We start from the raw sequence: 27,289 nt of genomic DNA, 5'->3' as shown, positions 1-27,289 counted from the left end.
TTTGTTTTAAGAGGGAAGGCTTTCTGGACAGCCCGGGAGGAGCGTGGAGGCTGAGGCAGTCCATTGCAGCCCCTTTTTCCCTGCAGGCACCCCGCTCTGTGTAGGCTTTGGTATGGGGGGAAGACTTGGTGCTCTGACTCTATCTGCAGCTGACACTGGCCTTGCTTATATCCCCCTAGAGAAAAGGCAAACGCAGCTAACTTCTCCTGGGACAAACAAACCCAAGGTTGGCAACTTGGAACGGGAAGTGCCTGTGTGTCAGGGCACGAGGCCTTGGCTCCCTGGGGAGGGTGGCACGTTCCAGCCCTGCAGAGCAGCAAGGACTGTTCCCTGTCCTGTAGCGAGAGGAGCAGTGCTGGGGGTGAGCAGGGATTGCTGCAAGTGTCCGTGTTCTGGCTGGAGTTTGTTTGGTGGGTGCTTTTTTTTTTGGCCTTTTTTTTTTTTTTTTTTTTTTTTTTAAATTAAATTCTTGAACTAATGTTTCCTTTTTTAGCAAAATGGAGACTGGTGCATCCCCTGCAGGCAGGGATAAAAGCCTGCTCCAGTTCAGTGCCTGCAGGGAGCAGATTTGGAGGGTGTTCAGGAAGCTGCTTCTGCTCATGGTGGGAAAATGCAAATCCTGGAAGGGACCCAGTGTAAATATCCCCTTTTCTCTGCTGCTCCTCGTGCTGGAGCTGCTGGGAGCCCTGGAGCAGGCACAGTAACCAGGGTTGCTTTACTTCTGCAGTCTGCTCTCCTGAATGCCTTGTATTGAAATATCCCTCCTGTGACTTGAGCAAGGAACTGGCCTGCGCCTGCCTGCAGCCCAGGGGGTTAAATTCCCCCCTCGCCTGGTCAGCCTCCTCACACAGGCAGGGTGCTGGCTGGGCTGGGTTTCACTGCCACGTGTAGGTGGGGGGCTGTATCTGATTAGGGTGCTGGTCTTTTGTCGGTTTTCTCCTTGCTGTAGAGCTGCCCAAGGGTCTCTTCCCTGGCTCGTCTTTCAGGTTAGCTATTAGCCATTTCACCCTGTGGGGGTACTTGCTCCACTTCAACCTTCTGCTTTTTAGCACCTAGACCATTCCCCTCTGCTAAGCCTCCTGCTGTCTTAATGGCCTCTAATCACTCCCTGCTCCCTGGCCCAAGCTATGTCCTGACACCAGAGCTTTTGGGTGGTGCAGGGGGGCTGGGGCCACCTGGATGCCTTGTGGCAATTTTTGCTAATTTGAGAGAGCCGAGGGCCCTTTTGGTCCCTCTTTCCTCTTCTATGCGCAGGGGCTCCTGTGCAAAATTTTTGGCTTTGCTTTTGTTGCTGGTGTTTGCTGTTTTCTTTTCTGTTGATGTTCATCAGGTGCAGGGCTGGGGTTTTCACGGTTCACATTGTTTATTTCCTTCTAATCTGCACCAATCTTATATTTCACAGTTTGCACTTTTTGTATTTCAATAAAAGTCAAAATGTAATCCCAGATACAGGTGTGTCTGTCACGTGGCAGCAGCTGTGGCACATCTACAAGAAAGAAGTAAGGCTGGCTATGCTGCCAACCACAACCGTGCGGAGAGGGAGGAAAGTGAGTATGAAATGCTTCCTATGTGAGTTAACTCTGGGAAGAAACACTAGTTTGCAGGAGCCTCGGGCTGGAAACAGAATTAAACCAAAAATGAAGTACCGCAAGTTTGGCTCTTTCCTGAACAGGGCTGGGCTTCCATGTTACCATCTCCCTGTCACGATGAGCAATCCACCTAGGATTGCCCTTTCCCAGAGGTGGACCCAGGCAGCTGCACAGGTTGTGGTATCACCAGGTGCCAAGTGGGAGCCACCTGCAAGCTCCCCAGTTAGGATTAGCTGGCTAAGTTTATACTGTGGCCAGGTGACACATGCAGCAGAGGCCTGCATGTTCTCATCTCAACTTACATGGATCACTAACTCCTCGATGTGTGAGAAGAGGACAGAGCACTGGAGCTAAAAGCATCACCATTTGGCAGTAGCTTCAGCCCTGGCTACTGGCCTTGTCATCTGGATGATGTGTTAATGCTGATTTTAACACCTGCATCTCTAAAACTGTGCTGCTTTTCAGTTTTTATTACTGATAAGCCATCCAGCTAAGGGCTTCCCAGTGTTGCCAATTCTCCTTCCACGTGTTGATGTTATTCAGCGTGACTTGTGACAAGCTGTCAGCCATATACCAGAAGGCAGAGGTATTTCTGGCATCTGTTCACAGGTAATACTTTGCATATGGTCCTTGTACTCTGATTTATTAATTTATTTGCCTGCTGTAACTTACTGGACAGTACTCCAGTTCTAGAGTTGAGGGGTTTACTAATTATTTCTCTGGGGCTTTTTCATGTGGATGGTGCTTTTGGCTACAGTCTATGATTTCCCACGCCTTGGACTGTGTTAGCCCCCTGTCCTGGGGCCAGTGTGGTTCACAGCTGACTATACAGCAGTATCTCACACCTCCTGTGAGTGCAGCAGTTGGTCCCATTCGGGGCTTGGTCACAGTGACCTGCTGCTGTCGAGGCTCTGCTGTGGCAACATCTACTCTGGCCTCGGAGGAGCTCGGGAGCAGGTGGATCCATCCCTGACAGGGGTTGTAGTTGGCAGAATGTAAGCCATGTGCAGCCACATGGACAGTACTTAACACAGCATAAACACCATTGCAGCTGGATGTGTTTTCATGTGTAGCTGCCCTGGGGCCTTAAGGATGTTATTCTGAGAACATTTTTATTTTTATACATACACTAGGCTCACTACTGGATGGTATTTGATTGTTCATGACCTTGGTGATTAATCATCCTTCTATGACTGTTTACTTTTTCACTTACTTGCTGATGGTTTATCCAATCCCCTTGCCTTACTGGTGATGTGGTGAAAAGAGTAGATAGTGAAGGCCCTATAGTAAGGCCCAGATCTCACAGGACAGTTTATGCAAGTTTGCCAGCAATTTATCTCTCCCCACATTGTGTAGCATCTCTTGCAAGTGCATGAAATGATACTTGTAAATACACACATATACACATGCATGTAATGTAGATGGATCAGTACCTATAAGGTTGCAATGGGATACTCAGTTTACTGTGTTACTCCTGAAGATAAGATTAAGAAGATTGCTTTTTATAGTTATCCTTGTTCCCCGAGCTGGAGTATTTCCATTCATAGAAGCTTCCACTATATGCAGTCATTTTTCTTTTGTTTTTCTCCATTCCTGCCATTTCATCCATTCTCTCTTCTTTATAATAACCAGACACCCTTTACACTGCAGCTCAAATCAGCAGTTGTTATATTTACACATAGATTTTTACCATCTTGTCTTTCCTTTAAAGGTGTTGATACAGGATTAACTTTAAGCTGTTAAGCTTGGTTATCAGACAGGCATGAACTACATGCTGCAAGCAGCGTGCTCTTTCACCAGCATTTCTTGCTGCTGGGATGCCCACACTAGTTCTTTCCACACCTTACATGTCTTTTCTAACTCTTCTATCAGATAAAAACATTCCCACGCTCCTTTTAAGCGTGTAGTAGCAACCATGTACAATGCAAATTCTGCTGGTGGTTTGGTTTTTTTTTTCCTTTTCCTACCCCTTTCTTTTGGAGACAAGCTGATATTTCAGCTGGGGCAGGACATCCAGATAATTCAGTTTCCCAACAAACTGGGGAGGTCACCAGGGCCAAACACTGTGTGACTGTTCCCCCTGCCTGCATTTGGGACCAGCCAGGCATCCATTCTGTTTTTTTCTCGCTGCCTTCCTTCCACTAAAGTGGTCTCACCAGGATCCTGGTGACTACTCCAACTGTAACACGCCAGTGCATTTTACCCTCTCTGCTGGAGGCAGCAACCTGCTCCATCCTGCACTCGCTGACAGGCAGCTCTCTGACCACCCTGTTTCCTGGAGGAGAAAGAGTGAGATGTTGGGACTGTCCCAGACCTGTCAGCACATGTGGAGAAAAGCACAGACAGTGTGTTGCTTACGTAAAAGTTTTATTGGAAATTCTTTGAATACTTAAAGTACATTGGAGACTGTTTCCAAAACAATACAATTTAGGAGCCTTCCCCTTCACCCAAAGTATCTGTAAATCAGCAGCTACATACATACTGTCCTTAATATAGAATCGAGCAGACAGCTGCTAAAATAAACAGCCTTCATAACACAATCTGTGGCAGGCCACAGCAGCAGCTAGATCTTTCCTGAAGCAGAGCATTTGTGCAGTGGTCAGGGAACTCGGAGCCTAGATGTAGCAACTACGTGTTGAAACTGAGGAATGTCCAGAAAAGAGGCACATAACTCAGCCCGAGAGAATCTCTTTATTGCTATGGCCATCCAGCTCAACACTAGCAGCTTATATAGGCAAATTGCCAGTCTTTTGAAGTAGAAAAAACGTGCTACACTGACATTCTGCCTTACGAGATGTGGGAACTGTAGCTATGTTAGGAACTGCATCAACAAATGAGCACAAGTATTTGGCTCAGGAGACCTCCTGGACAGGATTAGCAAGAATGGCATGCTTTCTGCCAACTCTGCAGCTTGTCAGTGTGAGAAGAGGACAGCAGTAGCACTGGCTAGATGAAGTTCAACCTAGTCTATTTTACTCCGTGAATCTAGTGTGAACCAGCACTTTACCCCATCCCTGCTGCTTTGCAGCCCAGATAGTATCACTTTCCCAAGTACAGCCTGTAACATTAAGAGAAAGGTGACAGCAACCACCTGCCTGTGAGCTACTTCCTACAAGATGGCAGAGACCAACTTCCTGAGCAGAGGTGAGAGCCAGCTGATCCATTAATTCCTTGTGTTTCTGCACCCTTCTGTGACCCTTTCCACCTGTAAAAGAAGCGGGCTCTGGCTGCGGGGATCAAGTATTTGTTAAAGCCCATGTAACTTAAGCACTCACGTGAGCTGTTTATCTTGGAAGCTTTCTTAAATGTTTGTGCATCTTATTTTGCAAAGACTAAACAATTTCTGTGAGGTTACTGAAAAGCTGAAATGGCTGAGTAAGCTAAAAAGGTTCTGGTGGGTAGCCTTCCTTCAATAAAGCTCTTACCTTGAGTTTTAGAGCTCACATGGCCTCCCACCAAACACATCACTCAACAAAAAAGCTGGTAAAGTACAAAGCATTGTGTTGCTCTGACCTTACAATAAGCTCCATTCTGAACTTAGTCCCTTGCTCTAGCAGTGGCACAGAAATAGTGTTCTAGAGAGGAGGTGGGGTTCCCCCATCAGCTGCTAGCAATCTCTTTCAATTAAGAATGCAGCTAAGTTGAAGAAACTGCCACATTGCACTAATTGGAAGGCTGGTTACTCAGCCACTCTAAGGAAATTAAGATGGTTCCTCAGTACTGAGGCAACACAACCCCGCTTCTGGACAAAGAAAGAAAAAAAGAAGTGGTTTAGGACAGTAAGGGGTCTTGCAGTTGCTCACTCTAGTCTGGGAGGGGGAGAGAGAACCACAAGAAGACCTACCTTATCTAAGTTTCTGTTTAGTGTCACTGTTTCTCCTCCCATCCTTACATCAGGCAAAAGACACACAACAGCCAAATCAACCACAGAGCACTGCCAGCCAGTCACACTTGATAGCCAGATCATTACAAAAATAAAATTTCAGCTAATCAAAAGCCAGCTGATTAAAAAGTACCATAAGCTCCCCAAAAATGTGCTTCTTCTTTAAAGAAGCTGCCTTCTGAATGGCTGAAGAACACTGCAAATTCATCCATGCCTATCAGAATGCAGCTTTTTACCAAGTCCCTGCCACTCCACTACACTGATGTGTGCATTTCATTCCATCAATGGGCCCTGACTGGATGTAATGGACACATAGTCCCCAAAACAGAGTATTATATTAGAATAATCAAGTCTGTCTTAGAAAATAAATATCTTGGATATTTTCCTGCAAAGAGAGACCAGTCTCACTGGCCAGGGTTCCATGGCACACTTGCTGTCTGCAGTGATCCTGGGCAGAATGACCCGCACGACTACGTGAAAACAGAACATCTTTTAAATATAGGTTTCTTTAAAAGCAATAAATATTTCTTGATTCTTAAGATCATCTATTAACCATAAAGCAGGAAGGTTTGCAAGGGTTAGAGGAAAGAATCTTGGACTAAGACTCCTAGTTACATAACCCTAAAGAAATAGGATTCCTAGTATTTACAGTTACATTTCAGAAGCAGAGACTATGAATTCAGCATCATCACAGCTGCTACGTGCAGGCTTGCCAACAGTCAACACTGGTAAACTCAGCATGGCCGAGTGTCAGTACACTCAGGAAGGAAATGTGGAAAGCGCTTCTGTAGTTTCATTCCTGCTTATCAGCCAGCATAATAGAAGGCCTCACACAAAATGACTGTGTAGAGACCCAGTTCCTTAGAAGCAGGAAAACAAAGGTAATTTGTATTACACAGGTCCCAAAGCTGATGTCTCTCCCTGGGCTCCAGGCACTCACACTGAAGTCAGGATGAAACGCCCCGTTCTGCAGAATGGATGTCCTGGACTTAAAACTGTTGAATCTGCTGAACTCACAGACCCTGGAAATGAGCCAAAGCTTTCTATGCTTTAACAGGATCGGAGACTGTAGGAAAAAGTCTGTTAGCAAGAAGCTATACCTAGGGAACTTATACCACAGGACCTTTGGAGGAAGCATATGGCAACATTTCACAAAGCCCCTCCACACAGAACAGAGACTGAGGAGAAATTAAGTTTCATACATTGGAGTTTGACTTCCTGTGTCCCTACTGAAGTCTTAAATTCAAAACCAACTGTGAGCAGGAAAAGCGGTCCAGAACTATGCGGTGGTGTAGTTGAGGAAAATCAGCAGATGAGCTGTATGTATCTGCTATTGAAGAGAGCAATCAAAGAAAGCTCACTTGATGGAAGGAACTAGTCAAAGTGAGACAACAGGCAGAGCAGGGGCGATACAGGTATTTGTTGACCTCATTCTCCAGGGTGCCTTGAGGAGGAAGAACTGCTGCAGCAAAACTGGAAAACAGCTTCACTGCAAGGTTTCTACAAAGGCATCAAACTCTTTGACATTTTTCTCGTGGACTGCCAGCTTCTCTGGTAACGAATCCTGGAAGGGTAAAGAAGGATACAGTTCAGGCCTCATTCACAGCAGATAAAAGGAAGCTTTAAACACACACACTAAGGTAAAAATTCTGTCATGCAACCCCTCTCCACTGCTCTGGGCTCCTCTTCCCACGTGCACAAAACCAGGAGTCCTCTGGCAGCATCCAGCAAGTGACCCTGAGAAGGGCACCCTGCCCAGAGGGTGTTTGTTCTGCAGGAACAGTAGGTGCACTGGGGCCTCGCCTTGTGCAATTCCCACCACCAGCTGCAGCACAATAACCTGCTCTTGTCACCGCTTTCATTGAGTCACTTGCAGCTCTTGGCCTTTGGTGTTCGTTTTTCCCCACAGTATGTTACAACGCCTGCAAGCCCAATACAGCACTTACTTACCCAGACATGACTTTTACCAGCCACTCCAGGATTTTACCTCTGCTCAGGCTGCAAGATCAGGCCTAGTTTGCCACTAAGTCTGACACGCCAGAGGTAGGATTAATTTTGGGGGTTTCAATGACAGCCACAGCGAGCATGCGGCAGCAGCTTTCAGCAGCTCAGGTGTGCCATAAACAACTGCATTTGTCTGGAACATGTTAGTGAGGGACCCCCTTTGGGCAGGGTGTCTCTTCTGAGAAGTACAGGAAAGACATGGACCTGTTGGAGCGGGTCCAGAGGAGGGCCACAAAAATGATCAGAGGGCTGGAACACCTCTCCTGTGAAGACAGGCTGAGAGAGTTGTTCAACCTGGAGAAGAGAAGGCTCGGGGAGACCTTACTGCTGCCTTTCAATACTTAAAAGGGGCTTGTAAGAAAGATGGGGAGACTTTTAGTAGGGCCTGTTGCGATAAGACAAGGGGTGATGGTTTTAAACTAAAAGAGGGTAGATTCAGACTAGATATAAGGAAGAAATTTTTTACAATTAAGGTGGTGAAACACTGGAACAGGCTGCCCAGAGAGCGGAAAGATGCCCCATCCCTGGAAACATTCAAGGTCAGGCTGGACGGGGCTCTGAGCAACCTGATCTAGTTGAAGATGTCCCTGCTCATTGCAGGGGGGTTGGACTAGATCACCTTTAAATGTCCCTTCCAACCCAAACTATTCTATGAGTCTATGAAGATAACGACTTTTTTCAAACTAGGAATGGGGACAGCATTATAAAGTACATATGATTCCCGCAAACAGAAATTTCAGGGTTCCATACCAAATCTTCCGCCATGGACTGCGCTCCAATGTCAATGGAGAGGCTGCTGAGTTGAGGGGGGTTCTGAAACTCACGGTAGAATGTCCCCAGGTCCATTGGAAGAATGTCATCTTTTGAAAATGCTGGTTTCTAGAACCAAAGATGCTGCCGTTAATTCCCATTCAGAAACACTGGCTTCCCTTTTGCCACATTACCTGCTACCAGTAAACATCTTGGCATTACAACTGTTGTAGCAATAATGCAGATTAAATAACTGAAGAACAGCCAAGATGTGCTTGCCTGAGCACTTGGAAAAGAGCATTTCCTTGGAATCTGGCTCTTTTAGGCATTAGAGAGAGGACGCCGAGCCCAGGTGTTGGTAGGGAACTGAAAGAGTATTTAATTTGTAGCTGTTGGTTCCAAGTATCAGTGTCTTTGCAGTTTTGGGACTGTCAAGCTCTAGTTTGGAACCATGGCTCTTTTCCACCCCTACTGAAAACTACTCTTACATCATCTGCCATTGTACCAGCACCTGAAGCCCATTTAAGACGGAGGTGTTACGTGAGAGCACCGATGAGGGCACTTACAAAGTCAATCATAACAAAGTCGTCGTGGGTGTTCCCTGTGCTGCTGCCACTGGAGCCCTCTGAGTGTAAGCTGCCTTGTAGAGGAGATTCAGTTTCTGGGGAGTCAGGAGGATTGACCTGCCCAAGAAATCAAAGATGGTGAGTACTGATCTTATGATCATATCTGTCTGTGTATTTTGACAGTGTGGGGGTAGTTAGGAGGTTGGACAACAACCACATGCTACAGCAGGGGCAGCAAACACATACTGTTATTTGCATGTCTAGAGAGCCCAAGACTCAACACAGGAGACTTCTTGAAACCAAACAAATCTAAATAATAACTAGTTCTTTGCTCAAAAACCAAAGTGTATTCAAGGTAGGGAATAGCACGGATGTTGCATAAGGGATGCTGAGAAGGCACATATTATACCTCTGGAAGAGGCTTACCATGGGGTCGTTATCTTCCAGCTCAACATTCTTGGGAGCAAACATGGCAAAAGGAATGTCTAAGTTGGCCATGGTCACCTGAGGAGATTCAGCAAACAGAATTTCACTAAGATGCTCTGCTTACCCAGCACAGAAAAGGATATTAAAAGTCTTTGTCAGGCCTGCTAAAAATTGCCCCAGATCACGTCAGCAGCTAGGCAGGAGGCTGACAACTTCATTTAAAAGGCATAAAATAGAGAGATTGTACTCAGCTGACCTAATGCAGATACATACCCTGAGGTGGGATTGCTTATATACATCTTGTATAATACAGGCAAGGATTAATGAACCGCTACAAAGTCAAACAATTCTTCATCCATCCAAAAGGCCTAGAAGAGCAGCCCTAGGAACTGGGCAGACCTCTAAGCTGCCCTAGCTGAGCTTAAATGCTTGCTTACCAGTTCATCACTAGTCTACTGCATGTCCCTTCAAGGAAGGGAGGCTTGCTACCAGCTTCCCCAGTTCATGAACCTGTGGTAGTGGCAGATCATTGTGAGACCCAAGTAGAGTATCAAGTCTTCCATACCCAAACAGAGTGTTGGTAAAGTGGGGCAAATTCAGTGGATATTATGAAAGGATTCAAGGATTTTATGAAAAACAAGCCTATGACAAGACTTTGTAGGGAAATGCAGCAGGCAGGAATATGCCCTCTCAGTCTCCAGGGTTGCCCTGGCATTGTGGTGCTTTTTGCTCCTCTGTATAAGGACAGATGGGAGAAGGAGGGTATTATGGTGCCCTCTGAGAAGATCTACTGCTAGTTACCTGGTTAATGGGTTTGTTGACAAAAGCTCCCACCTTCCGGATAAAGATGGTCTCCAAAAGGTCATGTGGGGAGCCACACTTCCCTTCACTGCTGTTTGATACTGTTTCTGTGTCCTCGCTGGGGGAGGAAAATAGACTAATTAGTGACTCACTGCACAAACAATATGGACAAATGACATGCTTCACAAGACTCCTTAATTTTTCTGGGTTTACTCCTGGTATTGGAAGAAGGACAACAGAAATCTCTGTCCTTGTACCACATCTTCCTCAGTCATGAGCACAAAAGGGGAGTGGGATACTTGTGGAATCAGATTTTTGTTTAAAGCTGGACGAAAACTATTTAGTTCAATGAAAAGTTGCTGCCAGCTGAAATACGCTTTTCTTTTGGAGATGGACTTTTAACTTCAGTATGTGCATGTTCACAGCAATTCCTGTTCGTCACTATTATTTTTTCAGTAACACAGTAGTCACAGATCTGTCAGGAGGTGAGGGCAAGAACCAGAATTGTATCTGTCACTCAGGTTACGAAGGCAGCAGTCTAATGCATCATGACAGCCACTGCCAGTATGATTAATTCACTGCATGGCTATTAGTTATTTGTATGACCTGATTTTTTTCCTACCACAGGTATTCAGAAATTTAAAACAAAAAAAAATTATTTGAGTCTTCTGGCAAGAGGCCTACTTAGATAGCATACCCAGGAAAGTGCTAGTGCAACTATGATTTTTTTGTTTCCTCATAGCAAAGTCTCTGCTTAAGATATCTGACTCAGAACTACATGACCCCAAGAGAGACTTCACAAGAAATAAATATGGTGACCAAAAAAAAAAAGGGAAGGATTTAATTAGCTGAGAGAGAGGTGATTTAGGACCATTTGAGCTTGCAGTGTTTCCTTTTAAGTAACTTTGCATCTAAAGTTTCTTAATAAAATAGTGAACAGAGTTGCAGTAACTACAACTGTTTTTGGTAACAATTCACATGAAATCTCTGGAGAAATTAAGACTCGCTTGTGAACTTAACTTCATCTTGTTGTTTTACAGTCAGCAAAAACAGTAGAGAGATTAAAAAAAAGTTAAAATTGATAATAAAGTTATTAAAGTTGAGATAACAGAAGTTGCAAGGATGTTACAGTGACTAGCAAGTGTGAATAGGTGGGCGAGATCATTGTTTAGAGAAAGGCTGAAAAAGCCCCAGAGAAAGCTGCTAGTTGTTTTTGGGGATGGAAAGACAGTAGTTATGCTACAAATAATAGATAAAAAGGTGAAAACAGAAAGTTTTATCTTAACAGGATTATGAATGGGCTAGCGTAAATGGTGAACCATCTAAAACCAACCTACCTACTAGAAGGAGTAGCTGCTGAGTAGTGGACTCCATCCAGTGGGGTGCACATCCTCTCTTGGTCAGCTTGAGTGCCATGTGCAGGCTGGCTAGGAATTGGGGGAACTCCCCCCTCTTTGCCTGGACCAATCAACTGAGATGGAAAGGAACAGTCAAGTTAGAGATCTCAAAATCAGGCCAGCACCACAGTGCAATACAGAGCAGATTCTGTCATACTGGGACTAGCTTGTGGGGTCTTTGGCATGTGACTGGGCTCTAGCCCCCATGAGGCTGAGAGAGGTGTCAAGTAGAAGGTGATCATCACAATACAAACTCTTTTTTATTCTCTTTCTACTCCACTCCTCTCCACTGCAGAGCTCTCTGTCCATAGGTCCTCTGCTTCAAGGAGAGGAGGGAGGGAAAAAAAAGAAAAAATCATATCCTCTTGCTACAGCCTCGTTGCTTTCTACAGCTTCCTGAGGAGGGGACATGGAGAGCGAGGCACTGATCTCTTCTCCCTGGTATGCAGTGACAGGACATGTGGGAACGGTTCAAAGCTGCGCCAGGGGAGGTTTAGATTGGACATTAGGAAGCATTTCTTTACTGAGAGGGTGGTCAAACACTGCAACAGGCTTCCTGGAGAGGTGGTTGATGCCCCAAGCCTGTCAGTGTTTAAGAGACATGTGGACAAAAATTAAAAACATGTTTAACTTTTGGTCAGCCCTGAAGTGGTCAGGCAGTTGGACTAGATGATTGTTGTAGGTCCCTTCCAACTGAAATAAGTTTATTCTATTCTATTCTACCATCATTGTGTCAGCAAAACTCTGATGTAGCAGCACTATCACAGGCAGAAAAAAAACTTCTGTCAACTTATTGTCTGATGAACAGATGCAAATATGCCAATAAAGACTGTCAGTATACCCTATGTCTAGGTTACAGTGCTGTGCTTGGACAGCTACAGGAGCAGCAGCTCTGTAAGAAGCTGAAGTTTGGAATCGGTGACATGCTGGTGCAGGCAAACAGGTCTGCTGCCTGCTCTTTTGGCATAGTTTTTCCACATGACCCCTACCCCAGTGAAGTCAGGGATGCTGAGGAGCCAGCTCTTGTGCAAGTTGTGCTTTCTCTATATTTACCTTACATTCTTTTCATTCCTGACAGGATACCAAAGCATGCACTATTTTCAAAGCCTCTCTCAGATGTACAACTGACACAAATGGTTGCAATACCAGCCATGGTTGTTCTACCCTCTACAAGTACCTGGTGAGGGTGTGCAGCATTCAAGCCACCAGCAAAGAGTACAGGAAACCCCATGTCAGCTGATCCAACTCCCAGGGCAGCAGGCTGATAGGAAAGACGAGAGCTGGAAAGCTAAGAAAGAAGAGAAAAAACAAGGGCAAAGGGAGAGGAGAGAGGAAGGGGAAGGGAAATGCCCCCCAGTCTGAATAATCATCAGTCACTGAAGAAGGAACAGGAAAAGTTGGAGGCACAGCACAGCATTTCAGGCTGGCAGAAGGATGCTAGATTTTCATTGCAATCAATAATGAAGGTTATTACTCTAAAAAGTTCTTATTGCAGGGGACTAAGTCTGAGCCTTGACAAGAAAACAAGACTGGTTTCCTACACACATAGGAGGAGGTTGTGCAAGGTATGACTGACATCCAGTCACAGGGAAGCTCTGCTCTACAGGCCTGTTTCGCATACTGGAAAAAGCATGAATGCCATCATCGACTTACTAAAGAGCTAATATTTAACATTTTTTTCCCCAAAGCAACTGCATTATCAACTGTTTGAACCCATTCCCATTGCACATTAAAATAGCTGATCTTCAAGGCCTGTTCAGATAGCTTCAGCCAAAGAATACAGAGTCCCATAAATGTGCTACGTAAAGAGAATTGGGAAGCTAACCCTTGTGAAATTGCCTTAGGAATGAAGTGCTGGAAGCAGTGAAACCCCAGGTAGAAATCTAGCTGGTCAGATTAAATAAAACTTTCCTGTTTTAGCTTGCTTAACCTCAAGAGGAACACTTCTTTCAGAGCTCTCTGTGTGATACTCCAGCAGCGCCAATGCTCATATCATTTACAGGGGTGTGAATGATGAACAGCACTTTTATTCACATGAGGCTGAATGGAACACTAATGACTGTGCACGTTGTAAGGACACTGGCTGTTAAGAGAAAACACTCAGTGCTGTGCCTTAGTACTTCTCTTTCACTAAAAATCCTTGCAACAGCTGTTGTTTATTTCAGGGTGTTTGTCCTGTCTTTGGGAGACCTTCATCTGCAAAGGCATTTAAGCAGCCAGTCTCAATAATGTGCCTGGCCCATTTTGGGTTCACCAGCCTTTCCCATGCACAACCAACATTCCACACTGTCAAATTTCTACTTTCCTGTATATGTTCTGTCATACCAGAACTACATCTGGCCATGTGTAGCATATTCTACTGACAACTCACTTGATGTGAAAAGGCCAGTCCCATCACTGGGACCTTCAAGGTGTCCGTCACCACAGGAGGAGGGGTCTGAAAATGTGCCTTTGTGACAGTAAAAACACACTGTGCACAGACACAGACACACAGAGGAAACAAGGAAAAGAGACAGAGTGAGAGAGGGGAAGAGAGAAAGAGAGAGAGAAGGACTTCAGAGAAGAACTATGAAGAGTTGGATGAACTGAATGCTAGTGAAGAGGTTTTGGCTGCAGCAGCCACACCTACGCATAGAGCAGAAGTCTTCAGTATTGCCAGAAGCACATTCATTTTGTAAAGAATTGACTGTTTTCCAATCTCAGTGAACCACTCAGGTAATATTTTAGAGTCCAGTGAACACTGACAGAAAGTAACTGCCAGAGACTGTTCCACAGCTAATTAGAATTGGTACCAGCCAATTAGCAAGGAGAAGGCTGAGCAGATGCCAGAAAAAGCCAAGAGTAATTTTTTTTTTTTTTTGAATGTACAGATTGCATGTATTTCAATACTCCCCATCCATAGAAACTCCTAATCTTTCAGCATTCTGAGGGATCATATCTTGGCAGGTCTGTGCTGCACCCTTAGAATAAAGGGGACCCAGGCTAAGGTGCAGTTCAAACACACTGATGTGAAGAGAGAACTCTGTCAACAGGAGTGACAGTCCAGAAGTAAACGCTGTCTCACAGAGGGTACTAATGCAAAAAGGGCAATCCAAACCTGGTTCAGTCCCATACCGTCTCCCAGTCATTTTCCTACCAACAGTTTTCACTTTTAGGAAAGCTTCATTCCTGGGTATTACCCATGGCCAGACTTTTTCCTGAATTTTGAGCTACTCCACAACACACACAGACATGCTATGCAAGTTTACAGGGTGAAGGTAACGCCTATTCCCTTGTATCATGCAGGTTAGGCCTCATTTCTACTGGGAAGGCAGGCAGAGATTTGGACAATTTGCCTACAGAACCACACAGTTCCCAATATTTTCCTACACATTAAGTTGTATATAGAAAGCTGGAGAAAGAAATTAACTTTTTTTTCCCTTCTAATTTACTTTAGATACCACTCTGCCAAGACAGCCTTAGAATTCTAACTGTGGTAACAAAGACTGGCAGTTGCTTTATAAATAAGCACTCAGCATATGGCAACTATGAGCCACAGGAAAAGCAAGAATGTAGGCTCATACTTAATGTGAATCCTTGAGGTTCATCTGGTTTCATAAAGCTTTTCCCCTCAATGACAGCAAAGCTTCATGTCCCCTGGGGAAATGTCAGCTTCAATGTATTTACATACACTATTACTGTTAAGGAACACTGGCACAAGCAAACCAGTGGAAATTTCCTTATGAAACCTTTTGCATTTAACCCATTTTGTGAAAAGGCAGGACACAACTTGGCCACAAACTCACCTCCTGAGCTGTATATTGCAGAGTAAGAAAAGCTTTATTCCATCAGACTTACCGTGAGTGCTGGCTGATTAGTTCAATATTGCCTGACGTCCTGTCACCCAAAATCCACTTGGCACAAAAATGCTTCGTAAGAAAAGCTCATTTCTATCTCATTCATACAGAATACATTCTGCTAAACCAGTCATACTAGTTCCTCTGAAGCAGTGGAAAGACCCGTAGCAAATTCTTTCAGTTTGGAACAGCATTCCAATTATACTTCATTCTATGTTTCACATCGACGGCAAAAGAGATTAAGAGTCTTTATATTGCCTTTAAAGATCAAAGCCATCTGCTTGGCTGGACAATAAGGCAGGACATTCCTGAATATTTAAAGCTATAGGACAACTGGAAATCTGGCCAAGTTTTCAAAATACAGAATTGTGGAGTCAGGTATCTTAAGGACAGTAAAAGAAGGAGGAATTGGAGTTTCTGGTTTTTGATATCCAGAAGGAAACCATTATCTCTTTATCTTAAAATTGAAACTTTTCATGGGTAGGTGGAAGTACAGAGTATTAAGTTGCTAGTTCAATACTATGACCCAATTTGTTTGCTGATACTTCTTCCTGCTGCCCCAACTAGTTTTAGATCGTCCAACAAATACAGCTTTTGGCTTTTTCCTGCTTTTCCATTCTGCAATGTAGAAAATATGACTGTGCTGTAAGCATTTTCCTGATATTTCAGTGTTTCTTTCTCAATGTCAGTCTGTTCCCACTACTTGGGCTGCCTGGCATCAACCTCTTGAATTCATCTTCTTGCAGTATCAGTATGTGAATGTATAAGTACACTGCTATCCTCTGCAAGCACATCTCAGCCCAGCTACAGCAGTAGGTTCTTTTAATCTTTCTCAGTAATTCAGTCTTTCTAGTGCCCTAGCATTTTGTTGAAATTAGTATCTAACTAGGTTTTACTCAAGAGTGTAACAATATAAATAACCCACACATTAAATTTTAATTAGCAGCAGGAGGCTGCCAGTTTGCACAGTAGTTGATGTAGGAGTATGTGCACTTCCCTAACAGTGATTGTTCTATCTAAGAGTAAAAAGAGCCTCGTTTCTCTTACCTGAGATGGAGGAGAGGTGGAAAAAGATGTGGTACACACTTCTTGGGAATCTTCTACTGAGGGGTATACTGCACCATTGTCCTCACCAGCTCTGAAGCAGCAAGAAAAGAAAAGCTTTCTAACTGGAAATATTCCTTAAAACAAACAAATAGTAAAACACACTGGGACAAACACTGCAGGGAGGTTGAGAGTATTTGGGTGGATTTGAAAGGAGAATTATGAAGGGCTCTCATCTACTTGGCAGAACTGAGGAAAACAAGGTATGAAAACTTTAATTTTCTCCAGGCACTCCTCTTCTATCCCCACATAGAAACACTTCCCTCCTCTGTTATTTTTAACTAAAGGTTTTGTTATACCAGCTAATGCTACTGGCTTCAGTGCTTACAGAACCATTGTCAAACAATACCACTGGTCCCAATCTGAGCGTCCTCACATGCATTTTAGAGAAGACAAACCTCCCATCTACAAAGAGAAATTAAACTCTGATCTTTCCCCAGTGGAAATATCTGGAGATACATGTCTCTGGACACATAGTTCTACAGCAGGATTAACTGTTACACTTTCAAATTCCCAAAGACAGCCAAGATTAAGATGTTTGTGTCCAAGTGCTTCTGTAAGGAATTTGGGAAAATACTGGGGCTTGCTGCACTCAGTCTTCTAGATGTGTGGAGAAAAACGTCACCCTTCCTCATATGCTCAACCATGTCAATATGATTGACACTAATCCTCCAGTCTCCCTTCCCATGCAGTCAGCAAGTAGTGGAAAAGGCTCTGTATTTGGGCATAATTGATGCCTTCACCATGGCCCATGACTTCAACTCAGTATTTCCTCACCTGTAATTGCAGGGATGCATGGGTGAAGAGCTGGGATAAGGACGGTCCACAAAGTGATCAATGATAATCCCCATGATAGGAGGGGTCCTCTCAAGCTGCCTGCAAGGCAACAAGCAATGCTGTTATTGGCTTCCTCTCTCTACTCTCATCCCAATTCATGGTGCCCTCACAGAAAACCCTTGTGCCTATTGATGGGACCAGGGCATCTTTACAATTCAGCCCTGCAACTCCAAGCATGCTTCAATGATTTGTTGTTCTAGAGTCTGGCTCAGGGCTACCCAAATACTCGCCTTGCTGCAAGACTTAATCATGAGAGAGAGTATTCTCCATGAAGGAGAATCTCGGCAGGAAAGGATAAGCATAAGGGGAAGATTTAGGGGCTCATAATATGAGGGGTTTAATAGTATATTATTGTAAAACAGTTTCTGGCATGATCACATTTTCTCACCTGGTTGACATGAAAGCGAGGTTGATTCTGTAGGCACAAGACAAAGTGATGGTGCCCACTGGGGTACCCACAGTCCCAACACGGACTGTCTGGAAACCTGTAAGGTTAAGGAATGATTATCAGTTTCACTGATTATTTATGTTCCATACTTTTCTACTCTGAAGTTACATTATCTTATTTCTATAGTGTTTTTGTTATCCCTTGCAATCTGAACTCCAAAGACACATATAGAACCCATAACAAAACAGCAGCACTAGGTTGCCTTGCTGGTAGGCTTCATCTACAAGACTTCTGAGGTCACTTCCTATCCTGGTCTAAAATATTGCTCTGAAGTGCTTCTTGTTCCCGAGTAAATCATGATCTCCTTTACCTGTCCTGCCCCTTATCAACAGACTTCAGTTATTTCAGTTACGGATCACTGGAGTCAAAATGGCAATCACCCTAGATTTTGTCAAAGTACCACCATTATACCTGTCACCTTATGACACAACCTTTCACCGGTAGATCCAGATAAAAAGCATATGTAAACCTCAGACTTAATTTTCCTTATGGCACTTAAGAATAGTAATAAATGGCTAGCAAGTATGGAAAACATTTCTGCTCTAGTTTGTGTGTGTTGCCTAATCATACCTTCTCCCAAGCCACTCAGTTGGACTTCACCAAAATATATCCTGCAGGAAAAGGAAAAAGAAAAGGTGTTAGGTCCACTGGGGACATAATGCTATACATATCCTTATTCCTTATTTAATTTTATGAGTTGAAAGGCTGGAACTACTTTTGCTCTTTAGAAAAAAAACACAAAAGAAGTGGCTAGAATGCCCATCTCAAAAAACCTTCCAGCTACTTCAGAGGAAGACATGTCATGTGACAAGAAAAAGGAAGAGAAAACGGTAATCTAATCAGAAATTTCTCTTTTAAGTTTTTTAAGCCTCAACTGGATGCTAATAAGCAATTCAACCAGTGCTTGCATGTAGAATTTTTTACTCTTCTCAGCATGGTAGGCAAACAACAATACTTCACAGCCTGTGCTTTATTTTTCTTTCGATGGCTCAGATGGAGGCTATAAAGTGATATACAGCCCAAAGTTCTTTTCTGTCACTGATCAGTAGTAGTTAAATCCAAATAATTTGAATTTATTATCACTCATCCCTTTTTACCACATTTGCAGCTGCACTGTGCAAGTCTAGAGTCTCTGCTATTTGTATTTCAAATCAGGAATTTCATATTCTGCTTTACCTGTACAATATTACATATTCATGGCCTTGTTTCCTTGAGAGTCTGTAGGCTGGAGTTACCCTGGTTATAGCAAGCAAAGACTTCAGCAGTAGAGACAGCCTGTTGTATACGGTGTATGAAACTTTGATTTCTTTGTCACACCTATAGAACACAAAGGAAAAAATTAGTCTTTTGTTCCCAACTAAGTTGTTTGCTTGTTGGGTTTTTTTTTGTTTGCTTGTTTTTTTTAAATCAAAATTAGTCTGTGCCAATTGTTTAATGTTGGTTTTATTGCCAAAATGATAAAATAAAGCCCCAGTGTGGCTACCTGTTACTGACCAACCAGCTAAGAGTCCTACTTAAATCTAGACACCTGTTGTAGAAGTAATTGTTGAAAAATGCCATGCAGCCTTCTACTAGAGAGAAACATCTTTTCACTATTAAAAACATTTGTCATTACTGAGTATATGAATTCTTGTATCTGAGGAAGCATACTAGTTGTAATGGAAGAATGAAGAAGTAATAAAATCACTAGTTTATTTTCTTGACACCAATATTAAACAGTTTGCTGCAGTAGACAAAGAGGGGATTTCCCTCTGAAGTGACCCAGGCCACACAGCCAGTATGTGCTCAGTCATCACCATGGACTGAGCAGGCTTCCCCATTTCATCAGCTAAAACAAACGCACACACACAAAGTGTGAAGAATGCACTTACTTTTCATTCATTTCTAGACACCAAATTTCCAGCTCCATGGAGTCCCCCTGGATCAGAGAAAGGATGGCAAACAAAGGCTCAATTCAGAACGCAAACCTTTTCACGTCTCATTAGTGATCATCAACAGCCACACTTCTCAATTAAGATGTTTCTCCTGGCTCCCACTTTCTTGTAATGCAATAATAGAAAAAGGTGCGCTGGAAGTCTCACTGCACAATTAGATCACCTGAGGGAATACCTTCCTCAGAATGTCTAAGCCTATCATGGTCTAAGAAACTTAATTTTGCTGCTCTATCATTAGTGTGTTTGGCCTCAGATATTTGCAGTAAATTGCTTCTGTTAAACAGTACATTTCTTTTCCTTAGCATACTATCTAACTTCATAAATGAAGATATTTTCACATTGTCTTGGACTAAAGGGCAGGAGCTCTGGTAGGTGACTTAAGATTCAGGTAAAACAAAAATGGCATCTCTTTTGACTCAATTCTTACCTCTGAGGTTTTGAGAGAAATCTCCACGCACATAGACCGTCCAACAGCAGGCAGTTGTCCTGCCAGGGCTTTCTTTGCTTCATGAGTAACCTCTGGTATATCCTTGATTGCCAAATTGAACTGCAGAATGAAAGGGATTATTCAATTTTTTTATTTCTTTGAAAAACTGCCTAATGGTACACTGTAGACAGACTCATACACCCATACATAACATACTAGGTCAGTGTCCACTGAAATATTTATGAAACAGAAAATTCCCAGATGGGCTTAAGCTTTTCATATTTGCAAATATTTCCTTGGCTGCTAATTCAAATGTTTTTCTTCATCCTGCCATAAAAATCATGTTCCTTTTCACTCACTTGAGTCCTGTCTTCACCCACAGAGTATCCTGAGTCTCTTCAATTTTAATAAAGCCCATTACTACAAAGTCCTGAATTGCAGAGTTGCAAACTTCTGACAAAAAAAGAACTCACGACCCCACCCCCAGCAGATTTTGGAAATGCGCCTTAGCTGGCAGGAGTGCTGAAACGTATCATTTATCTCTCCTCTATCAGCCCTTAAGAGCCCAGAGTGACATGCTGCATGTAAACAACAACAAAACCCCCCCCCCACCACCAATGAACGTAACTGAACATAGTAGTTATTCTGTGAATAGTTATGATAGTCTGCACAAGACTATAACAACTACCTTGCATTCTCAACACACACACACGTGCGTGCATGCGCACACACACAAACCCCAACAGTTATGGAGTTGCTTTAAAAAACATGACTTTACCCAGTCAGAGCCAGTTGGGGAGGATGATGATCGGGTACAGATTTTCTCTCCAAGTCGGGCCTGGACAATTACTTGTACCGTCTGGAATAGAAAGGAAAAGATACACGCTCATGTTTTGAGCTCAGCAGAGCCCTCAGTTCAGAACCTGAGCTAGACAAATTCCAAGTCAAAAAAAAAAAAAAAGAAAGGGCTGACCAGACATAGAGGAGTTTGCTATGCTAATCTTCAGGTCTAATAAATTTAAATTATTACATATAATACATAAATGCATTTCAGACAGAAAATAATTTTAAGCTGACCTTTCTCTGTAATAACATGAAGTGACTAAGTCAATTTTGCAATCACGAGTTGCACAGTTTTGGTAATACTGAAACAAAATTTACAACTATATCCTGAACCTGGAAATCTAAAGGAAAGTCGGGTTAATCTGTACATTTATAACATAGCTATTGTCAGAGTATCTACTTGCATCTATGTACCCAGTGAGGTCAAATTTTATACTTACGTATCAACATAATTCAAAAGAACATTCTGGTACTATTGCTTTTGGATGCAATATAAAAATTTAGATAGGCTGAAAAGAAAGAGTCCAACAGAAGGTGCTACCTAACAGCTGGATGGTTAGATGTGTTGATAGGAGCCCAAAGCTGACAGAGGTGTGAAGTGCCTATAACTGATTCTACAGCAGGACAATGCTGGGGGAAGGAAGAGGATTTGAAGGTAGAAAAAAGGGGAAAATATGTTTTTCTAGTTATTCTCAGAAATCTCCTAAATTTGACATCAGCTTTTCTTGCTTTGGTCTCTAGCAAAAACAAAAAAAAACCCACCCCCAAACCCCAACCTTGTTATTCTAGCCACAGCAGGTAAGGCTTTTCTTAAACAAGAAAGAAGAAGCATTTGCCCACAGGAGAAAAAGTTACCTTTAAAGCAAAAAATTTGATGAACTTGTCCAGGTCCTTCCTGTCTTGGGAACTGAGATCAGTGTCCATTGCATATGGCAATCTGAAATATAGCACAGGCATGGGAACGAAGTCTTCCTTCAGCTTTCTGTTTGCATTTCAAGATTTTGAAATATTTTGCCATCAGAGGCTACCTCAAAAGAAATTATAAGCACCAAAGGCCTCTGCCTGTCAAAATCCTAACATGCTAAGAACTTTGCAGGGTGGGTGCAACGTATAAACACGCATGAATAGTTTATCTGGTCAGTGCAAAAGACACTAGCAAAGAAACAACAAAGGGGGCTCACAATTAAAACTGGGTACAAGTTCTCCAATTTTGCTAGCTTAATTAAGAAAAAAAAACAAACCCAAAACCTAAACCCAAAACACCCCAACACCACACTGACTGGATTCTATACCAAGCTATTAATCAGACATGGCAGTCTCTGCTTCAGAAAGAATCTATCTTCAGTTATCAGCACTGGTCAAAACCAAGCCAAATTGTTTTCTGAAGTCTGAAATTCTAAAAACAGTATTCCAGTGGTATTTCAGCAGATACTGACATCTATATAATATACGATTGCTGGAACGGGCTACGCTGCTTCTTTACTTCCAACAAATAGTACCTGCAGTAAACCTGTGCAGCTACAAATTTACCTACAACCAACTGAGAAGATAAATTTTTGCCAAGGGGTAGACCAAAATTCTCTGTTCGCTTCTCTGGAAAGCTCTGACAACAAATACTTAGCTCCCACATTCACCCTGCCTTGTTTTTTCAAAATACCGATTGTTTCTAGCAATACAATGAACTTGCACAGTGTGTGAAGTGAGGCAGGCCAAGGCACTAATCAGATTTCTGTCACCATCACGCCACACAGCCTGGGATAAATCACAATTTTTCTGTCTCTCAGTTTCTTCACGTGTAAGTTAATAATCGTACAGAGGCCATGGGGACAAATGCCTTAATTAGCAGCATTAACTGTACTTTTTGCTCATAAGCCTTCAAAGTATTAAATCACTTTTAATTCCTGTTGCTGTTTTTGTTTTGAGACAGCTAATCAGCCTGAAGCAGCTTGTCAAACATCACGTATTTATGGAACGCACTGCTCATCACAGAAACGTTGGCGGTCTAAGGTCAGTAAGCATGAGCAGCTGCCATGCACAAGGTTACTCTACTCAGGATTCAATCTTTAAGCAAAGACTGAACTTGCAGCAAGGTACGCTATTTATACAAATTAAAGCTCAGCAGGGCAAAGGGGGTAATAGCCCTGTTCACACAGAAAATATCATATAATCTTTAATGACTACACACAGCCAGAACTTCTATTTAAAATATCTCACTTAATAGCAGTAAATGCCTATTTTAAGTAATGCTCTAGGAGCACCATCCAAGAAGGGCTGCTAGATAAGGGTACTGCAATTTATAGAGCATTTTATAGAGAAGAGTGCTGCTTTCTGAATGACTCGATAAAAAGAAAGCTTGACATCTAATATAGGTGAAAGTTTCTAGGCTACATTCATACTGCATCTCCTAGCACTGCACTGTTCTCATTACAAATTATAACTTAAATTGAGAAGTCACAACACAAGTGAATCAACATTAGATGCATTATCAAATTATCCTTTGGATATTTTACCGTCCTCATCAAAAGTATTATACTTTCTTTCCCTGCCTTTACCTCCACTAGACAAGAGATTACAGATCTTTTCTACTGGGGCAGGGTGGAGGATACAAAAGGAAGTCAGCACTTAAAAGCGCTAGATGGTTAATTGATGCAGCACTGTAACTTAAAAAAAAAAATAAGTTTTTAGTATAGACACTTCCCACTACAAAAAAATAGGCGAGAATGACCTGTTATTATTCTTTTGACTTATCTAAGTAAAGCACTGTAAGAGTTGAGGGGACCCAAGATCTACAACAAAACCTGGATGATATGGGGAATAAAACACTGCATTAAAAAAATGCAAAAAGAATGCTGATATTTAAATACCAAGAGAAATCAAATTAGCTTTTAATGGGAAAAGAAGCAAGAGGGCATTTCTATGCGACCCCTAGAGAAAGGTGCAAGGAAGTACATATCCTGATGTTGTAGAAGAGCTGTCAAATAAAGTACCTACATTTGCCTTATGGGGCTGGGAAAGAATTCTGGTTATTGACTATTGCAAGACATTCGGGAACTAATGGAAGGTGTTAGGCTCACTGGTCTGTTAGGAAACGTAACAAAGCAGATCATCAGCATGGTTCTCTGCGCAGTATAGGAATTAGTTCTAATGACTATATACCCAAATGTCTCTAGAAAGAAGAGAAACAGCTACCAGAGCCATGTCTTAGATTCAGGGTTCATGGTTCTGCCCTGCTGCAACAGAAATGGTATTCTTCCTGCAAGATCTCAAACTATCTGTAACATTCATGAAACATTTGGAGATTCATACTCTTACCTCTCAAGCTCCAAATGCCAGCAACAGTTGACTCACCAGAGCCTAAAGTAGAGCAGAAAGTGTCAGGCAAGGTTTCCTGTCAGGCATCTGTAATTTCAGGGGAAAACTGGGACCTTGGAACTCAGCTCCTGACATGTCTAAGGGCTGTCATCTGATGACCACCATCTCCTAAGTTTTGCAGGAGGACCTCTGGTGATTACCTGAGATCTGCTAAGGCTTAGGACAGTGTTCACCTTTAGAATCATTCTTGCTAAGAGTCAAGACAGGCCTAGAATTACAGCAAACATTTTATTTACAAAAATGCCTCGGTACCCTCAGGTTAGCTGCCACCAGCTGACCTGAACAGGAAGGAAATGCCTTAAACTTAGTTCCACCAAACTTATTCAACTTCTGGGGTCCTGTAGGCTGCAACGCCAGCACGGCTCCTTGTTAAGTGCCAGTATCCAGGCATATGCTTAGCTCAAGGAAAACGCTGTCTAATTTTACACTGAATAACAACTAGAAGGAAATAACCTTTGGTCTAGGTTAGAAACCCACAGATGACCGATTCCCCCTCAAGTAATCCCTTAAGTAAACTGATACCTCACTGCTTTATCCTTACACATAGGCTGTTCACAGCTAAAAACAAGCATTTTGGCCACACGACTTTTTGCTTTGTCTCCCTCTTCCTGCAACATCCATTTTCATACTACTGCCTTTTTTTGTCTGCTTTTGTCTCCACTTTGCTTTAAACAGAAACGTCAGAGACAGATGTTCAGAGGAGAACTGCCACGTGTGGCTCTTTTGACTAAAGCCTTATTTTTTCTCACAAGGTTATGAGGCAGAGAAGAATACTAGGCTTATCCAACAGTTTAACATCTAAGCATTGTGCCTTATACACGCTACTGGTATTTATACTCTCCTTCTCCAAGAAGGACAAATCAGCGTAAGCTGATGGCAGGCACCCTGTTTGCATGATGCAATGAACTGCAAGAGCCCTCCCCTTCGTGCCTTGGTAAAGCCCAGAGAAACTACAGCTACCAGCCTGCCATGCTCCAGTCTGACAGCAGCAGCCCCGCTGCCTGCAGAGACCTATAACCCGGGCACACAACAGGTGCACAGTAACACTTGTGAATACTTGCATTACAGTATGTGTTTCCTACGTGGGAATTTAGCGTATAGGTCTGCTTGACACTCACGTACATAAATGGGGGAGGACCAGAAGCACCTGACGCACACCAGGCATTATTATGGCTGCTGGGGAAAGTATATACAGGCTGCTTCCATCACCTCCCTCCTCTGCGATTTCACTTTGAGCCATGGCTGCTACAACTTAAAAGTCATCCGGCTTTCCTTTCAAACAGATATTTACCGATGCAGAGTAATTACTCATGGTTCCTATCCCAGAGTGATATTAAAAAGACCAGAGGGAAGAAACAAGAAGGGCAGTTGCTGTAAGGAGAGGGCTGTGGACAGCTCTCATCCCAGCTGTACGTTCCCAGTTACCTGACTGGGCCCCCCAGACCGGGCTCCTTGTCCCTACCACTCTTCCAAAACTTCTTTGTTAATAGAGCACCCAAATTCAATCTCTGAGAACATCCTACATGAAGCTCCAGAAAAGCCTCGTTGAATCATGCAGGTAAACAAGAAGCACATGGAAGTTTTTTAAGCGTTTAACAGAGTGCCTTTGATAAATGGCCTTGACTGCCAAGAAATCTTTCCTAGAACATCCTCTTCAATGACGAAGAAGCTTCACTGCAAGCAGGTATTTTGAGTGCATTAATAAGCAACTATAAAAAGATCTCCATAAAGACAGCACTCCGTTTCAAGGCTGGGCCTACAAGTCAAACTCCTGTATCCTACAATTACTTAAAATGAACCTCCATTTTGCCTTCTTAGTAGGTTAGTCAGAAACCTGGAGAGAGCGTGAGGGAGAGAACAGTTCTAAATTTTAAGGTGCACCACTCTCATTCTTTAAAGTTTATGGATCTTTTTCAGGGAAGACTAGAGTAGATTCTAGCAGAAAAACTGTTTCACATAATATGTTGATAAAATCAAAGGCTCTATAGTAGTTCACTATATGATTAAGTTTTGACTGATAAAGAGGCAATTTTTCCTGCTGATCAGGAAATAGATTTATTTCATAACTGATAAATGACTTCCCAGTTTAGGAAATATCTTACTAAAGCCAGCACTCCACCAGCTTAAAAAACAAAATTAAGTAATTCCTGTTGACCGGCAGTTACATTCTGTACTTCCCTAAGGTCTAAATATGGTGTCAGTCCAAAAGTCCATCCTCTCATTTTGTTTGTCAGGCCAAAGTATACAGACTAAACCAGAACCTGCTTCTACATACCCTGTACTACAACCACCAATATAATCACCAGGTCTCAACTTTTGTGCGAATACATGTTCAGAAAAGTCGGGATTACACAATACCATTTAAGCAAAATAAGGTGATCCTGTATGATCCTTCCGGACACCTAAATACAGCCTGGCTCATCTGAATGACTGACTTCTTGCCACAAGAAGGAGGGTTCCACCAGGTCAGGCCACTCCTGCAATAATTTGGAGATGCTCTACACTTCATTTGCATAGCCAGCTAATTTTCAGCTAAGGCAGTAATTTACCATGTTTTTCCCCCTTACAATGTGCCTAGTCACACCACTTTTGAGGTTTGCAAGTAGGCAGTTCGTAGGCTTAGTCCAAAGTGACCCTTTCCTACCTGTTCACTGACACGGAAGGCGTCTCTGCTCCCACCAAATCGATGGGAATGACTCTGGCGGTGCCCCAAGAGCCGCAGCTCGCCCTAACAGCAAAGAAAGATGCGATGATTTGCAAACCCCTGACCTCTCCTAACAGACAGCAAACTCACGTTACAGGAAAACTATACAGGGGACCACGGGGTCTGAAATTCTACCATTTCGAACAGCCTCTGAAGCACTTTGATTTTAGGAGACACCACTTGGAGAGGTTTCGGTGGGCCGCATCCTTCCCAGCCTCCGCTGACGGTCCCCAGCCGCTGGGAAAACGAAGCCCAGCCGACACGGCTCGCAGCAAACCCTGACTTCAGCGAGCAGCGAAGCGAAAGTAAAACGCGGCCAAAGGCTTAAGCCCCGCGGCCCGATCCCCTCGCCTCGAAGAACCTCCCGG

General features: G+C 43.1%; 1 protein-coding gene across 12 annotated transcripts; it reads right to left on the bottom strand.

Annotated features, from left to right (window-relative positions):
- Positions 1–5,971: 5,971 nt before the first annotated feature.
- On the bottom strand, positions 5,972–27,226 carry ATG13 (autophagy related 13). Of its 12 annotated transcripts, none has more exons than XM_010580113.1 (19): positions 26,862–27,226; positions 26,576–26,694; positions 24,158–24,199; positions 21,701–21,782; positions 20,781–20,861; positions 20,003–20,122; positions 19,513–19,559; positions 18,818–18,958; positions 18,212–18,252; positions 17,582–17,678; positions 17,134–17,232; positions 16,300–16,390; positions 12,594–12,704; positions 11,357–11,490; positions 10,020–10,137; positions 9,219–9,296; positions 8,793–8,909; positions 8,227–8,355; positions 5,972–7,036 (listed from the first exon to the last, which is right to left on the bottom strand). In XM_010580113.1, exons 4-19 carry the CDS (start codon positions 21,767–21,769, stop codon positions 6,959–6,961), a joined length of 1,551 nt encoding a protein of 516 aa, XP_010578415.1. In that variant the 5' UTR covers positions 21,770–21,782; positions 24,158–24,199; positions 26,576–26,694; positions 26,862–27,226; the 3' UTR covers positions 5,972–6,958. The 12 variants fall into 12 exon arrangements, 11 of the variants coding, with proteins under 11 accessions (XP_010578415.1, XP_010578417.1, XP_010578413.1 ...); XM_010580115.1 differs by having other exon boundaries at positions 26,576–26,945; positions 27,030–27,226; XM_010580111.1 differs by having other exon boundaries at positions 26,576–27,226.
- Positions 27,227–27,289: the final 63 nt, after the last annotated feature.

This window comes from Haliaeetus leucocephalus, unplaced genomic scaffold (assembly GCF_000737465.1).
Source record: "Haliaeetus leucocephalus isolate CR32 unplaced genomic scaffold, Haliaeetus_leucocephalus-4.0 Scaffold696, whole genome shotgun sequence".
In the NCBI taxonomy this organism is placed as follows: Eukaryota; Metazoa; Chordata; class Aves; order Accipitriformes; family Accipitridae; genus Haliaeetus; species Haliaeetus leucocephalus.
The sequence above is the reverse complement of the archived record's forward strand: the minus strand, read 5'-3'. Positions and strand labels throughout refer to the sequence as shown.